We start from the raw sequence: 17,137 nt of genomic DNA, 5'->3' as shown, positions 1-17,137 counted from the left end.
ACAATAGAAGAAAGAAAGTTACTCAGCAAAAATGATACTTCGATCTGGAAATGTATTTATTCTGCAAATGGAATTATAAAGCAGAATAAGGAGCACAGCACACATTCACAAAAGAGCCTACACTGAGGGACATTTATATTACTGTCCCTCCCATTCTCAGACATTTTTTTGTTGTTTTTTAAAAATTGTTATTTCCAGTATTGAACTTAACTGAGCACCGAACAAAGTTAAAAGGCCAGCAAGCAAATAAACGTCCTTATCAACAAGGAAAACAAAATTAAAAGCCAAAACAGATTGCAATGTGAACATGGCCATGTTTCAACAAACCAACGTTTTTTTCCTCTAAAGATTATACAAATAACTGTATAAAGCATATGAAAGTGACACTGACATTTAGGGCTAACAATTTCTCTAATAAAGATCTATCACAATTTATGAGTTTAAGTCTGAATCTTTGTGCAATGCCTCATAGGTCTTTTATCGGTAAGTGTAGCTGAGCGTTGAGACGTAACAAGACCACAGCATCAAACATCACCTGCGTTAAGCACAGTAATTCATATTGAAAAGCAAATCTTTGAACAGTGGCCAAATTAATGCTTCACAATAATAACAATAATAATAATAATAATAATAATAATAATAATAATAATAATAATAATAATAATAATAACAACAACATCATCAACAACAAGTGTTCAATCCACCTCTGAATGCAACTATACAGATGAATGAAGGCATTTACATTAATCCCCGCTTTCCGTCCTGATCCACAATACAGAAGTCTGGCCTTAGATCTGATCCTGTGATCTCCTCCTTCCCCTTCAACTTATACTCAAACTAAAACACAGTTCAGAGGGGAGCAGCAGCAGAAAATGAATAAGCCACTGGCTTCAACACTTCTATTTAAGAAGCACATTAGGTAAAAACTGTATTAACTAGTACAGAGAGGTCTTAACTTTAAGAAATCTACAACTAAAATGGTACATAAATTGAATGTTTTTCTTTGTGTAATAATACAGTGAAATGCTGCAATTACACGATACATGTTTAAAAGGGACAAGAACAAAACAGCAACGCTGGAGCTTACACTGGAGACAGCGCATACAACATGTTGATACATTTCAGTGTACAGATTACTTTAAATTAGTAATAGAGGCTTAGAAACTCTCATAATCCTTCTTGTCCTTTTTGCCTTCACCCTCAAAGCTGTCTGTCCCATCACTGTTGTCACGACGACGCTTGCGGCTGTTGCGGATGTTGAAGCGAGGGTTCATCTGCGGAAGAGGGTCCATACCCAAAACTTTATGGATCTGACGGAATGCCAGCAGCCTCAGAGCAAACTGGAGAAATTCAGAAAGACCATTGCAATAATTAGGAACCAGCAGAGGGCGACTCATCTTCATGAAAGAAAGGGAAACTCCACCATGATTTGAGCTGACAAGTCCCCCAAAAACATTTTCTGCAATTCCTGACCAAAAGATATTTACATTCTCATTAAGAGATTGTTTCCTTATGTCTAAATGTACAGCTTTATAGTTTGTTTAATTAAAGAGCACGTACTTGGGCACTTGAGGTAATGTCCTCTCTCTGTTGCTCGCCCATGGGTATCAGTGTATCCACTGCTTTCTTTTCACAGGGATCGACCAATCCGGGCCCACCTGTTAATAACAGGACAGTATAACAACATTAAGCGATGTTTCATTTCATAATGTTCTCAGTGTCCTCAGTCAAGATTAACACAGAGGGGCATGAAAACTATAAAGTTTGAATATTATTATCTACATATACAACTGACTATTTAATCAACACAGAAGCGTTGCTTGATATTTTCATTAAGTTTGATCACACATTTGGTAAGATAGCGCCATATGTACTGTACACAGATGACATCAAACATTTGTCACTGTGTCCTATGTCAAAACTTCACAACTTTTCTCCACAATCAAACAACTTTTAATTTCGGTAGTCTTCAACCTTATATTTCAGGCTTTGTCACTAATAGTCTGTTTACTTTAAGTTATGAAAGAGCAAATGCAAATACTACGAACAAGTTTTGAGTATGGTTAAATAATATTTTTGTGATAATAAATTCAAACACTTTTCAATGCTCAACAAAATTTCAGGATCTGACCTGGTCTCAGACAGGTACCTGAATATGTAAGTATTTTACATTGATATGGTGACGTATGTGGGGAAAAAAATAAATAAATAAAAAATCCAGCAACGCTAGTAACTGATGTATAAATGTTCATCTTGATTTTTATTTTTATAGTTGTGGTTACTGACTCTGTCCACCTCCAAACACACATTCTGAGAACAAATATTTTACCCGAAAATGGCAAAAGACAAAGTACACAATGTTAAATTTGATGAGCATATTTTTGGTGGATTGGGGGGATAGATTAGCATTTGTTTGACCAACATAATTGTGTAGTGAAAATCTGATATGGTCAAAGCCATAGTCTACATCCTATAAGATGTCCAGTGCATTTTCAGGTAAACTGTATAACTGTAAACTGTAAATAAAACACAGTTATCCACAATTATACAACTGTCAAACTCCCTCTTCTTCCGCCTCATCACAATTCCTTTTTTCTTGTTGCTCTCCAAAGATGTTTGTTTTCCACTCAATTCAGCCAGTTTGAGGGCTTATTATTTAGGCTTATTATTTTATTATTCATACCGCGACTGAAACAGGTACGTGTCAAGCTTGCCAAGAGGAACAGATGGATGTTGTTAAAAGAGAATCAGTTTTTCAAAATATAACAACTTTTCGAGTATGATCGTCAATATAATGGAAATAAAATAACGTATTTATTCTTTCTCTGCGCCATGCTACCAAACGACCCACGGACTGGTCCGCAGCCCGGTAGTTGGGGACCACTGAAGTAGAAAACACTAACCGACACTCGGAAAAATTAGGAAACAAAATCTTACCTGGAAGTAAAATCCCGGAGGAAATACATTCAAAGACACGTCTCAGTGCATCACCTGGGCTGAGGGGGGCAGAGGCGCTACTGATGGCCTTCTCAACTAGCAGCTCCATGGCCTGAACACATTGACAAGTGAAGATGGCTTAGATTCCTGGCACACACACACAGTATCTGCTTGTATTACAACAATCAATCAATTGTCACCCAGAACACAACATGATCATGATCAGTTATTGGTTAAAAATGAGCTCACGCAAATAGGTAGTAGCCCCATTCACACTGTCCTTTGAGTGCAGGCATCCTGCACCAATTTTCTGAATCCTCCTGTGTCAAACCTTCAAATGTGGTGAGGGGTGAATTTTCAAGGCTGAAAAAACAAAAACCCCATTTCTGCCCAAAAAACAGCATCTTGGGGGGGGGGGGGGGGGGTTTGGTGGGTCAGGATTTCAAATCACAAAATATCATGACGGCATCCAGTCAGCAGGTGCATGTTAGGTTTAACAGGTAGACACTGGGGAAAATGTGCTAGTCTGTGGGGACCTGAACGCTAGAACTGGAGAGAAAGCTGACACTATAAACATCCAGGGAGATCGACACTTAGGCCTACCTTGAGAAACCTGCTTTCCTCTCCCTGAACTCCCCCCAAGGCATAATTTTAATAAAATTCTATACAGTCAATGGTAGTTGACGAGGACATTCTCTGGGCCATTACACATCAGTTCAGCTTTTGGTAGCAGTACAGTAGACTATGCCATAACAGATCTGGACCCAACGTTCTCAGAGTTTTCACAGTCAACCCACTCACACACCTCTTGGACCACCGCAAGATCATGATCCATCTGAAGAGGGAACACAGTAATTATGATGTAACTATTTATTTCTCTCTGAAATATTTCCCCACAATAATGATGGTGTAAACACTGCTGTGGACAAAATTAACACAATTTTATGATAAATTGGCAAAGATTAACTTAAATTGGCAAACTTAAAAATCTCTGATCAAAAACCAAAACAAAAGCGCAATAACAAATAGTTTGACAATGATTGCAAAAATATAAGGAAAGCTTTAAGAATGTTTATAAAAGAAAATCAGAGACCCAAATAAGCAAAATATATGCCTTCATTGCTGCGACACCTTAAAAACAATACAAACACACACTGAGAGCAAAGAAAGACCAACACACCAGAATCCAGCTCTCTGAAACAGAATCTTTAGAGTCAAACTAGTTCTGGCAGAAGTGGAACACTCTAAACAAAACACAACAAGATCAGTTGGCAATACAAAATGGAATCTGGATGAATTATTTTACTGAATTATACAGCGATATTACAAAGAACAGTGAGAAAAACAAAATACACGCCAAGTGGAAAACTTTAGAATTAGTAATTAAAGACAACCAAAACCCTCTAGATGCTTCAATAACAGAGCAAGAACTGATGGAAAGCATGCAATTCCTGAAAGCTAAAAAGGCCTGTGGATTTAAATGAAACTAGACAATTCCCTGCTGGGAAATCATGACAGTGTGCTGTGCTCTTTGCCCCGTGGTGAAAAAACTCCGAAAGCTAAAGCAAAAATTGAATCCCACGTTGATAATTTGGACTTCTATCTACAGTTTAGAGTCTGAATGGTGTGTCTAGGTCCAAGTATGCCAGAGATGCCACTTTTTTTCCCAATCTTTTCACCTGGTCTCATTCATGTCTATGAAGAAAAGTAGAAGCACATCAACCGTGTGGCCGAGACGCACGTTTTAATGTATAATTTGTCTGGATGAGCTCAAAAGGTGAGATAGAAATTAAGTACCAAAAGTTTTATTATGGAAAAATAGAGATAGAGAGAGATAGAGAGAAATAGAGAGAGATAGAGATAGAGAGACACAGACAGAGAGACAGAGAGGTGTGTGTGTCTGTCTCTGTGTCTGTCACTCTCTCTGTTGGCCCAGCTGATCTTGGTTGCACAAGTTTTGTGGTCCTAGTGTCAGAAATGTGGTAATAGAGCAAGTTAAAAACAGGCGCAGTTTCGAAAATCCTCCTCCAAATTTACACTGCAGTGAATGGAGCAGCTGAGAGCTACTCTTGTCGGTTAGAGGCAGATAATTCAAAATCCGTAAATCCTACCGTTAAAGTAGTCACATTGAGAGAAAGAAGACAAATGTGGCTACAACTTTGGAAAACATTATTGTTTTTGAGCGTGATTTGTGGCCGGGATCCTCATGGAAAGAGAAAATTTGTGAAAATTAATATTCTGGAGAAAAAAAAATAGCATACCGAGTCAGATTGAGCCGAAAGTTTTTGTTTGTGTGCGCTCAACAGTGCGGGACAAGTTAGCGACAGAAAAAAAAAACGCAGGAGGGAGAATAAGAAGAAGAATATGCGTGAGCAATAACAATATTGGGCCGTGTGTCCATAGTGGGCCTGTGAGCACATATGACCCTAATAATTACCATGGAATCTGTGTAAATAGTAGAGTAGCATTATCAGTTTTATCAATGACCAAAATGTTTTGAATAAATGCCAAATTGGATTCTTACCACGACAGACCACATCTATACCCTCCACACCCTAATTGAGCCTGAATTAGACGAAAAGAAAGGATGACATCCGATGTAACCAATCACAGAGGTCCAGAAGCAGCTGTGGGTGGAGTGTCAGACACTCAGGATGCACACAACAGTGTCCTCAACAGGCCCCTGTCATGGTGACTAAATGAAATGGACGTTTTGAGCACAAATAAGTTGCGTTGGCCAGCGCTTATTTGACAGCTGTTGACTCTATTTGGCATGAAGGACTCTATTACAGGATGCTACACTGTGGTATAGGGGGCAAAATATATGATATAGTTAAATCAATGTATTTGGAAAATATGTGTGCTGTTAAAATTGGAGACAAAGAAACTGAATTATTCACCCAGAGGTGTACACCAGGGCTACAATTTAAATCTGATGTGTATATAAGTGAATTTGCTGTTGAGTTGGATCAATGTGCTGCTCCTGGCTTCTCCCTCCTAGATACAGAGTTGAAGATTTATGCTGATTACCTTGTTCTACTGTCTCCTACTGAACAAGGACTACAGCAACAGCTGGACATAGTAGAAAAGTACTGTCAGAACTGGGCGCTGGCGAAGGAAAGTTCAGCATTGTAATCTAATTTGAAAAAAGGTAGGAGGAGCTTCAATGGAGTAGGACGTGAGTTTGGTAGCTCCTGCTGATTTCGATAAAAATTGTTATTCATGTGCGCTTTTTGGTCACTTTTTTAGTCCTGTCTTACGCTGCAGTATTTTTTGTTGCAAAGTTTTACTTTGGACTGCGTAAAATGTCTCGCAATTCTCGCAATACTATTCAGACACAACTGAGGCCTGGTCCACAGGCTGCGACCTCACCCTCAACTAGGCCGCCGACTCCTACAGGCATCGCCTCGACGCAAGCTAATCCTGACATTGCTGCCCTCAAGCTCGAGTTGCTGGCTTCGCTGCGGAAAGATATTGCTGATATTTTTAAGAAGGAACTCCAGGATACCCTCGGCGATGTTTTGTCTACTATCAAACTCGACCTGCAAGCGGTGAAAACACAGCTGGCGAATGATAAAGCTGTTACCGATGCTACGGTATCCAAGCTAAAAGGTACAGTCGGGGAGATGGAGCACGCACTCACCGAGTGCTCCGATGACATCGCCGAGATGAAAACTACTATCAAATGCCTCACTGCCAACGTAGCCAAGCTGGAAAATAAATGTGAAGACTTGGAGTCCAGGTCACGGCGGAACAACGTTAGGATAGTGGGAATACCGGAGGGTCCTGACACCTGCACCACTGCCGCTGTAGCCGCCTTACTAAAGGAAGCATTTGACCTGGTAAAGGAGCCGCTTTTGGACCGGTCCCACCGGACCCTCCAACCCAAACCCAAGTGTCATCCAGCCCATTGCACTCTATGGTAGTGAAGTCTGGTCTACTTGCAGAATTCTGCAGATACATTTTACACGTACACTGAAACACACAAATGCATAATAAATGCATGTAGAGCAGAATTAGGCAGATACCCACTGATAATTGACATTCAAAAGAGAACGCTCAACTTTTTCAACCACCTGAAGTCCAGCCCCTAAGACACCCTCCACTCCAAAGCCCTGCAAACTCAAGAGCTGAGCCCAGAAAAGAGTCCCCTATGTCAATTGGTACTGAGGCAAACTGCCCCCTCTCAGACACAGTCTGACCAGCCTCACAACAACACTGCTCTCCAAACTCCAATCAGAGTAAAGCAAATTATAACACAATGTAAAGAAACCTATCTGGAACACTGTAAAAAAGAAACTAAAAGCCAAAGTAGATGAGAATGTTACCTGACCCTAAACAGGGATTATGAACTAGCAGATTATCTCTCTACTGTCAGAGATAGAAAGCAGAGACAAATCCTGACCAGGTACAGGCTCAGTGACCACAAACTGACAATCCAAAAAATCATGGTAACCAAAAGTAAACAGAACATGTGGTCACTGTTCAACAGGTGAGGTTGAGACAGAGATGCACTCCAACAATGTCAAAAATTCAATGACAGACTTCCGGATTGGTTTTGATATGGAGTAGACGTGTTAGGGGGAGCTCCACCTTGACTTCACCATTTGCCTCATGCATAAGACATTGAATCATGTTTTTGATTTGATTTCATGTTGCAGAAGTGAACTACAACATCATGGTCAAGATGAAGAAAGCTGGTAAAAGAAAGAAGCAAGACAAATGTCTCAAACAGGTCTACTCTGGCGACCATTGTGACATGCTAATAGATGTGTGAAGCTGGTACTAATGTAGCTAGTTCCCTGGCTCCCACCACCATGGAACATCCTGACAGCTATAAATACGCTGGGTAGCAGTGTCGACAAGAGGTCAATGGAGTTTTCTTGGACTTCAAAGCTGCCCTAACTGAAGTCAGTGAGCGGGTGTCACCTACTGAGGCCGCCACCAAATCACATGAGAGGCAACTGTGTACATTTTTCCCGATCTCACTTTGGTCATGATGAGGAAATGTCAGGCTTTTCAAGCCATTAGGGGAGAAGTGCAGGGCCAAGTCAATTCGGTGTGGATTCCGACACCCAGCACGGTTTGTGGTCACGGTCAACAACAACACAGGCACGTTCACCACCCCGGCTGAAGATGAGAAATTCCTGAGCCGCGAGGTTGAGGGATGGGACATAGCTGCCAGCGCTACAGTGAGCTGGGGGATGGACTGACATTACAGACATGTTATGTGATAAATGCTGCCACATGAATGGAGGGTGTAATTAACATTGTTGAACAAAGACTGCCAGTACATAAGGTATGCCCATGTTTAGTTTGGGTGAGGCCTAATAAGTTTTATTTTCTGGGCTCACTGTTTATTTGTGAAACGGGTTGTCTCGTCTCCCCTGTTCGGAGAGAGGTGGATAGTTATACCGCTAGTCTGGACCACTTGCTGGTTCCCAACTCTAGTTTTATCTTAAAGTTAGTGGTATGGAAGTACTGCTCCTATGTTAACAGGGAAGGTTTTTGTATTCGTAATGGGGTGTTTTTTCAGCACCTCTGTCACTTTGAACATATTAAGTATTCAAAGCCACAGACATGGCAAGTGTTTTCTTTTTTATATATATACACACACACAATAGATACTTTCTATGTAAGCTGATTTACACAGACACAGCAATGGTAACACATTAAAAAAACAGCAGCAAAAATACTATGTCCCTCGTGGGCTCCACAAGTCTATCAGTCAAACTTCAGTGCAAAATCAAGAGGTGTTGCAATTATGATAAGAAAAAATATACCATTTATCCACTCCCAAACAATTTCAGACCAGAGGGGTAGGTATTTGATCGTTAGTGGCACTCTGAACTCCATATCATTAACATTAGTGAATGTGTATGGGCCCAATTTTGATGACCCACTTTTTTTTTCCAGAATCTTTACAGTGCTTTACCAAATTTGTCGCATTCAAATGTAATCATGGCTGGTGACCTTAACTATGTTTTAGATCCTGTTCTTGATCGACAGACCAGTATATTTAGAAACAGTGGCACACTCAACAGTCTTACAATTTGGTAGATGTCTGGAGGCTTCTCCACCCCACCACAAAGGATTTTCCCCATTTTTCCACAGTACATAAATCCTACTCTAGGATTGACTTGTTGGATTCTAAGCTGCTGCTGTCATTTGTTGGTTGCACCTACCATAATATACTAATATCAGATCATGCCCCTGTCTCCTCAAGCCTTGACTTGAACCATAAGAGAGGTGAGCATAACTGGCGTTTAAATAATACACCTCTAAAAGATAAGGAATTTTCTGCCCATCTTTCTAACAAAACAGAACTATATGTAAGTACCAATGACACAGGCTATGTGGATTCCACTCTCCTCCTGTGGGAGGCCAGGAAGGCTGTCCTTAGAGGCCATAAAATATTGTATGAGGCGGCAGCAAAAAAAAAAAAAAAAGGCAAGACTAACTGAAATTAATGATCAACTGACTAAGCTAGAGGCTCCATACAAAACTGAACCTAAAACAGAAGTACTTAATAAAATAACTGCTGTGCTGTATGAATATAAATTTTATAATGTCAAAAAACACATCAAAAGTGTACAAGTCAGGCAAAGACATTTTGAGCTTGGCGACAAACTGCACAGGCTGCTAGCCCGTCATCTGAGACAAATACTGGCTTCCAGAGCCATACATTAACTCAAATCTGAGAGAGGTACCTTACATACGGACCCGGTGGAGATCAAAGAATGTTTTGCAGACTTGATCTCTGAGCGCCCCATTGGCAACCTTCCAGCCCAACCTGCCATTGCAAGAAATCCAGCTTCATCTCCTCTTACCAACCTTACTGGCCAGCACAGTAGAGGGACAACAAATTTCACAGAGCACCGTGGCCTAAGTGACATTAAACTACTATTAGACTATTTCGATAAAGCTATGTTAGAGCATGCTTGAGGAGCGGTCCACCATTACATATGATACACGAGTATTTAAGCTAAGGTAAGAGCTACATCCATGGCTGCCTCCACTGTGGTTCTACTTACCCCTCCACATGGGTGCGATGGCTGTCTCCAAAAATCTCAGCCCATTGCTGAACTGGAACACCGTGAAACACCTTGCTGTGCGTATCTCTCATTTTACTTTTCACTTTGTACATTTTTATTTATCTATTTCTTTTATCTGTATTTTTATCTCATTGTCATGATTGTCATGACTGTGGCTCCTACTGTTATTGTTATTATTACTATAGTATCTTATCTATGATGTGCTGATCATGTTCAAGTTTTGGGGTGGAGGTCATTTCTGTTTCTGTTTGTCCTCTCATTCTGAAAAACATATCTTTAAAAAAAAATTTTTTAAAAATCAGTGATGTAAGAAACATTAACAAATTCAAAGAGCTGAATGACAAATCTGTCACACCGCGGTGAGGTATGTCTCGTCTTGGGTTTTGTTTTGTCAGTTTCCTGTTTTATTTTGAAAAGTAACTCTCCTCTCGTTTCAGGTCACTTGCCCTTCCTTTTGTGACACCTGTTCGGCGTCATCCCTGATTCCTGTGATCCCCTCCCCCATGTGTATATAGTCTTTGTCTTCCCCTGACTTTGTCGCTAGAGTATTTCGTTCGTCTCGTCGTGTACCTTTCCACAGCCTTGACCCCTACCTTGTCTTGTCTTCAATTTAAAGTATTGTCATGATTTATTTTTTGTATATGGTTTTCCTCTGATGTAGAGTGATTTTGAGTTGTAACAGTTTTTGGTAAGCCAATTGTTTGTAGAGATAGTTTAAGTTTTATAGCCTTTTGCTTTTCCTCCTGACGGAGCAATTTTTGTTTAAAATTTTTTGGGATATTGCAGTGTAGATGATTTCATAGCCTGTGTGATTTCCTCAGTTGTGAGCAATTTTGAGTTTGATAAATTCTTATAGCTTCTAGTGTTTTCAGTTCAGTGTAGATATTTCTTTCCTGTCCTCTGGACTCTAGTGTTCCATAGCCCTGTGATTTATTGCTCTGTCTTCAGAGAAACTATATCAGAAAATAAAGCGTGTCATTACACCTGCCTTCTTGCATCCGAGTCCTCAATTTCTGTTCAAGCCTGACAAAACCAAAACTAAAAATACTCCTGGGGGAAGGAGACAGCGCATATCTTGCTGCCCAATGTATACAGTGCTCAGTGTAAATGATTCCCCCCTCTTCAAAAAGTAATATTTTAAACAATCTCAATGCACACAAACAACTTCCAAAATGATGATGAGACTAAGTTTTATATAACATCTGTTTAACTTATAACATGAAAGTAAGGTTAACAATATAACTTGGAGAACGAAATTTTCAGTTTTACTCAAATTAGTGTGATGCAAAAACGAGTACACCCCACTGAAAGTCTCTGGAGCAAGGCTAAATTTTAGACTACAAATGTCTAATCAACCACAGGTGAGTCTAATTATTCATTTAACAGATGTCCAGCAGACAGTTGACTATAAAAGGGTGTAGCAAACCCCTTCCCATTTCATGTTGTTAGCAATGGCACCACATGGAAGAGAAATGTCTCAAGACCTGAGAAAGAAAATAATTTCTTTACACCGCAGAGGTGAAGCCTACAAGAAGATCAGCAAAGCTTTACCTATCAGTCAAAATACTGTAGCAAAAATGGTACAAAAACTTAAAGATAGAAGTGCAACCATCTCACAGAGACGTCCAGGTCGTCTACGGAAGTTAACACCTCGACAGGAGCGTCTTCTGATGAGAAGGGTCAAAGAAAATTGGCATGCAAGTTCACTGCAGTTATCCAAGGAAGTAGAAAGCCAAACTGGGGTGACTATCTCCTGTGACACAATATGGCAGTGCAGAGAAATGGCAAGCATGGGTGCCATCCCCAACGGAAGCCTCTCCTAAAGCCCAGGCACAAAAAAAGCCCGCCTAGAGTTCGCCAGGGCCCATGCTGACAAAGATGAAGACTTCTGGGGTTCTATACTTTAGAGTGATGAGATCAAGATAAGTGTTTTTGAAACTGATGGCTTCAAATCTGTATGGCATCGCAACGTTGAGGAATACAAAGAAAAATGTGTGGTGCCTACAATGAAACATGGTGGTGGCAACGTCCTCATGTGGGGTTGCATGAGTGCTGCTGGTGTCGGGGAGGTGCGTTTCATTGATGGCATCATGAATTCACAGATGTATTGCTCTATACTGAAAGAAATGATGAAAGAAACATGACAATGATCCTGAACACACATCTAAGGCCACTGTTGGATTTTTGAAGAAGAACAGGGTGAAAGTGATTCAGTGGCCAAGTATGTCTCCTGATCTGAACCCAAGTGAACACCTATAGGGAATTCTGAAGAGACAAGTTGAGCATCACTCTCCATCCAGCATCCAGTCTCTAAGAGAGATAATTCTTGAAGAAGAGAAAAAGATTGATGTGGCAAAACTTTCCAACTTGTTCATTCCATGCCTAGAAGACTTAGTGTTTTCATTAAAAAACATTGAGGCCATACAAAGTACTAGATTTAGTAGTTTTTGTTGTGGGGTGTACTCAATTTTGCATTGCCCTTATTTGAGTAAAACTGAAAAATGTCTAATCTAAGTTATGTTATTGACCTTACTTTCATGTTGTAAGTTTAACAGATGTTTTATTAAACATAATACTTGAAAGACATGGGAAAGAGAGGCATCACACAATACTGATGCCCAATGGTTAGTGGACCTATGGGCTGACCACAACAACATCCCAGAACAAGAACCAGTAACCATCTCAATGGCAGACATCCAAGAAAGAGTGTCAAAGATGAAGAGCTGGACAGCACCAGGCCCCGATATGATCCATACATACTGGCTGAAGAAGCTAACTGCACTCCATGAACGTCTAGCAGCACAGATGAACCAGCTGACCCACCCAGAGTGGCTAGCCCAGGGCAGGACAGTCCTAATCATGGAGGACCCCCAGAAGGGGACCCATCCCATCCAACTACCGGCCAATTACCTGTCTCTACACAACATGGAAGGTCCCGTCAGGCATCATTGCGGCAAAGATGAATAACCATGTGGCTCAATACATGAGCAACGTACAGAAAGCAATTGGCAGTAACACCAGAGGAGCCAAGCACCAGCTACTGGTTGATAGAACAGTCGCCCGAGACTGTAAGAAGAGACAGACCAACCTGTGCACTGCCTGGATTGACTACAAGAAAGCCTATGACTCAATGCCGCACACATGGATACTGGAATGTCTGGAACTGTATAAGATCAACAGGAGCCTAAGGGCCTTCATTCAGAACTCGATGGAAATGTGGAAGACAAACCTAGAGGCCAATTCAAAGCTGATTGCCCAAGTCAACATCAAGTGCGGCATATACCAAGGAGATGCGCTATCACCACTGCTGTTCTGCATAGGCCTGAACCCCCTCAGTCAGATCATCGCAAAGACTGGCTACGGGTACCGATGCCGTAGTGGGGCAACAATCAGCCACCTGCTCTACATGGATGACATAAAGCTGTATGCCAGGAGTGAGCAAGAAATAGACTCACTGATCCACACCACCAAACAACACTCAAGTTTTTATCAAATAACAACTTCCTGCAGATTTTGTTCCTCACAGGAAGTGATGTATATCTCCACATAGGTGTGTCCTTTATGACATGAAACTCAGGTTTGAACTTCCCCATGAGCCACTGAGGCTCTGTGCAAAATATTAAGCAATGACCACGAGGTGGCATTCTTTAAATTGAAATATTTATGTCTCATCATTGTTTTGGCAGATTAAACATGAAACTTGGTATCATTATCATCAGTGCCCCCCCAAGCATAGGTGATGAAGGGTTTACTGATCCACCACTAGACGGTGCTATGGTGCCAGTTTAACTTTAGATTTGGCACTGTGCCCACACCATAACACTTATGTCTATGAAATAACCAACTCACACACCAAAAATTACCAGCAGGTGGCGCCATTTCCACACAAGAGCATTTTTGGACTGCAACTCCCACATCATGTGTCGCGCACTGTTAACCCTTATATCTGCATGTTCCCTCAATTCAGCTGAATTGTTTGGTGTAGGCCACGCCAACTTTCGATTTAACTTTCGATTCACAAAATCGGCACAAATGAAAATTGTACTTTTTCGAACTGCTCCTAGGCGATTTGACCAATTTGCACTAAACTTTGCATGAAGCATCTGTGGACCCTCCTTACAAAAAGTTATCAAAAGAGATAGTGGCCAAAACGCCCAAAATATAAAACAAATCCCTGCACACTGTGTTCAAAACAGACAGTCTTTCATATCTTCACCAAATACATTCCGATTACCACAACACTCATTGTGTTCCATGGCCCGATGAGGGTTTGTGCAAAAACTTCGTGCAAATTGGCCAATAGGTGGCACTCTGGTGGCAGTCTAATTACTGTGGATGGATTTAAATGGGAAAATCCTCAAATCCTCTTCAAAATCCACCACAGCACGACACACCACAGCCCAACACATGCGGCCTGTGAGGGCCCGTTCATCGTTGCTTGCAGCTTTAATTTCCGTACGTCTTTAAAAACATTCCTGAAGAAGTTCCATATTCAAAAAGGGCCAAAATGAGGCCAAGCACAGCAACAGCTGTTGTTGGCTGCGGGAAATGAAAACAAGTCTTCAGCTCTTCCTAGCTGAGTATGTAAAAACCCTTCAGATTTACTTTGTTTGGATTTTTACGCACCTTTTTCATCAAAAACAAATGAAAAATATTTGAATTGTGTGTATGTTTTACTCTGACTGCTCCATAAACTTTACAAGCTCAGGAATGTGTGTATTTTACTTTAGACCATTATCAGCAAAGGGCAGTGACAGTACAAGTTCAAGAATGGATTGATACTGGCTATTAATTTTTGTTCTGTTTGTAGGTCAGCCCGTTAAATCTGGCATTCGAATTTTGCTTGGTTTTTGTGGCTACTTCAAGTCTAGGGCAATGACACTGAGTTTGTTCATTCGTTAATCATCTGTAACTGCTTATCGTTTGCAAGGTTGCAGGGGGACTAGTCTACAAGTTGTCTGTTCATCACAGGGCTGATAAACAACCACTCACATTCACAGGGCAATTCAGAGAGACCAATTAACATCACTTGCATAGCACATCTTTGGAGTTTGTGACAGTCACGAAAATGTTTGCACATTAACACTCATTTAAGAAAAAAAGTTTTTTAAACATAATTTGCTTTACTCCAGGATTCTTGACATGCATTTGTGCAAGTTACAGCGCAGTGTTAATTATTTAGCATACCTGCCCTAAAGATAATATCTGAATAGAAATGGTCAATATTAATTTGCAACTGTATGTAACCCTTTTAACACAGAGATTCCACAAAATCACTGCAACATAGGCAGGGTTGGAAATATGGAAGGGTAATTTCGACAGTTTGATGTTGCCGTCTTAGAATCTCCTGAGTGATACAACTGACCATTGGGATCAGTAATACACCTGTGCTGCCCCTAGTCTGCTGCAAATGCCATTATCAGTAAAAGACATAGAAGAAAGCAGGAAAGCGTGTCTACAATGGCAGTCAGCTAGAACTACAATGTGGCGTTATATTGCCCATGCAAAGCAGCTGCCAGGTGTCAGCAAGCCTCCTCAAGAGGAGCACACTGATGACCCAAAATTTAAAAATGGCAGTTAAATTTACAACAGTAAATAGCGGAACCTGTCTGGCTCTCACTCACATAGAGGGATGTGTTCTTTCAAAAGAAAGTTCACTGAAGACTCTGTATGGAAGGCTGATTGTCACGGTGACTTCTCCTCAATAAATTGGGTGATTTTTGTCTAAGTTGCCAGAGACAGTAACTAGAACAACACAAAAGTGAAACACACGTGAACATGTTTTTGCTTGTAATCGTGTCACGTAATCATCACCAGTCAGACAGGAGAGACAAGATGACAAACACTTTGCCAAGTATAATTGTTGTATTTTTTTCCCCCGCTACATTAGTAGCCAAAGACAATTCCTACTTAAACATTACTGTTGTTGGTCTTTGCCTCCAACTTTGCCTTGTGGTTTTAAGCGTGGGATATTTCGCTTTGGTTTAATGAGCAATGGATCTGTTGAGTTGTCAGACTGAACGCCATCAGAACAAGACCATCCTGTTCCCGCGCTGCCAGCATTTACATTCATGCAGAGGTCATGTCATCTGTTGCAGCTCCGGTACTTCCTCCCCTTGTGGATCACAGGCAGAATGGGGGACAGTTTCGTTCCACTTTTTCATACAGACGCTGAGGCATAATATCAGATTCTAGCCTTGAAAACGTAGCGTGAATTTTGATTAGCGTCCAGCTTGGCTTCCACCAAAAAGCCACTCAGTCTTTTTTTTGCTGTTTTAATAATTCAGCTGGCCATGTGTGCATGTTGGTGTATGTGAGCAATGGAAAAGTAAAGTTGATTATTGAGTCTCATTCACAGGTTGTCAAATGCAGATATATCTCGTTTTGTTTCATTAGTATTTGACGACCTGTGAATGAGACAAAAGACATCTTTCTCTACAATTTCCTTCTTCACCTTTCAATGTCTCACAGCATGTTTGACATAACACTTACCCAGCCTGGGAAGGATGACCATGTGGGAACTCGCTGACAGAGGTCTCGCAGAATTCGGATGATGATCACACACGACTGAAGTCCATTGGCTCTAGCCTTTTGATGCAATAAAATTAGGTTTATGGAGTGACCAAAAGTGACAAGAGATGGACCAAACACGTGAATCAGTTCTGTCATAGAGGTCCAAACACTACTGTGCATAATGGAAGCTTGAATATGGTTTGAAGTGTGTAAGAGCCATAAAAGTTTGCAATCAGCTGCCATTCCCAGTAGTCTTGTGCCTCACAGTTAGTAAAGGAGTTCAAAGTTTGCAAGATGCACAAGAAATGAGGACTTTTCTTGCCATCTTCTAAACCCTGACCCAAGGTTCATCCAGGTATCTCACAAACAGGTACTTAAAAGTACAAGAGTACACCTGAGAGAAGAGTATAGGGACTGAAAGAGGCAAGGAAATCCACTTTATTTTGCCTGTGCTTTTGCTCAGGTGGCAGAATCACAGGAAACTACTCAGATATTCCTTTTTCTCTCAATCCCCATTCTACAAAATATATAGAATAAAAACAATACAAACATGAAAGCACCTCTTGATGGCACAACTGTATGTGGTTATTGTGCAGCCTTATGGAATCACATGTAGCTATAATTCAGTATTT

At 40.8% G+C, this 17,137-nt stretch overlaps 1 protein-coding gene across 2 annotated transcripts in view; it reads right to left on the bottom strand.

The window, feature by feature from the left end:
• Window positions 1–32: 32 nt before the first annotated feature.
• The window catches only part of zfr (zinc finger RNA binding protein), a 48,992-nt gene continuing 31,887 nt past the window's right edge, over window positions 33–17,137 (bottom strand). The window contains exons 17-20 of one of the 2 annotated variants that reach the window (XM_037098309.1): window positions 16,485–16,580; window positions 2,938–3,049; window positions 1,561–1,658; window positions 33–1,340 (exon numbers count right to left, since the gene is read on the bottom strand). In XM_037098309.1, the coding sequence (XP_036954204.1) occupies window positions 1,158–1,340; window positions 1,561–1,658; window positions 2,938–3,049; window positions 16,485–16,580 (489 nt within the window). In that variant the 3' untranslated portion in view covers window positions 33–1,157. Of the gene's footprint in view, window positions 1,341–1,560; window positions 1,659–2,937; window positions 3,050–16,484; window positions 16,581–17,137 lie in introns of those variants that run through there. The other variant, XR_005075094.1, reaches the window with a different exon arrangement.

The sequence above is a fragment of the Acanthopagrus latus genome, chromosome 5 (assembly GCF_904848185.1).
Source record: "Acanthopagrus latus isolate v.2019 chromosome 5, fAcaLat1.1, whole genome shotgun sequence".
NCBI lineage: Eukaryota > Metazoa > Chordata > Actinopteri > Spariformes > Sparidae > Acanthopagrus > Acanthopagrus latus.
This window is presented reverse-complemented; position numbering and strand designations above follow the sequence as displayed.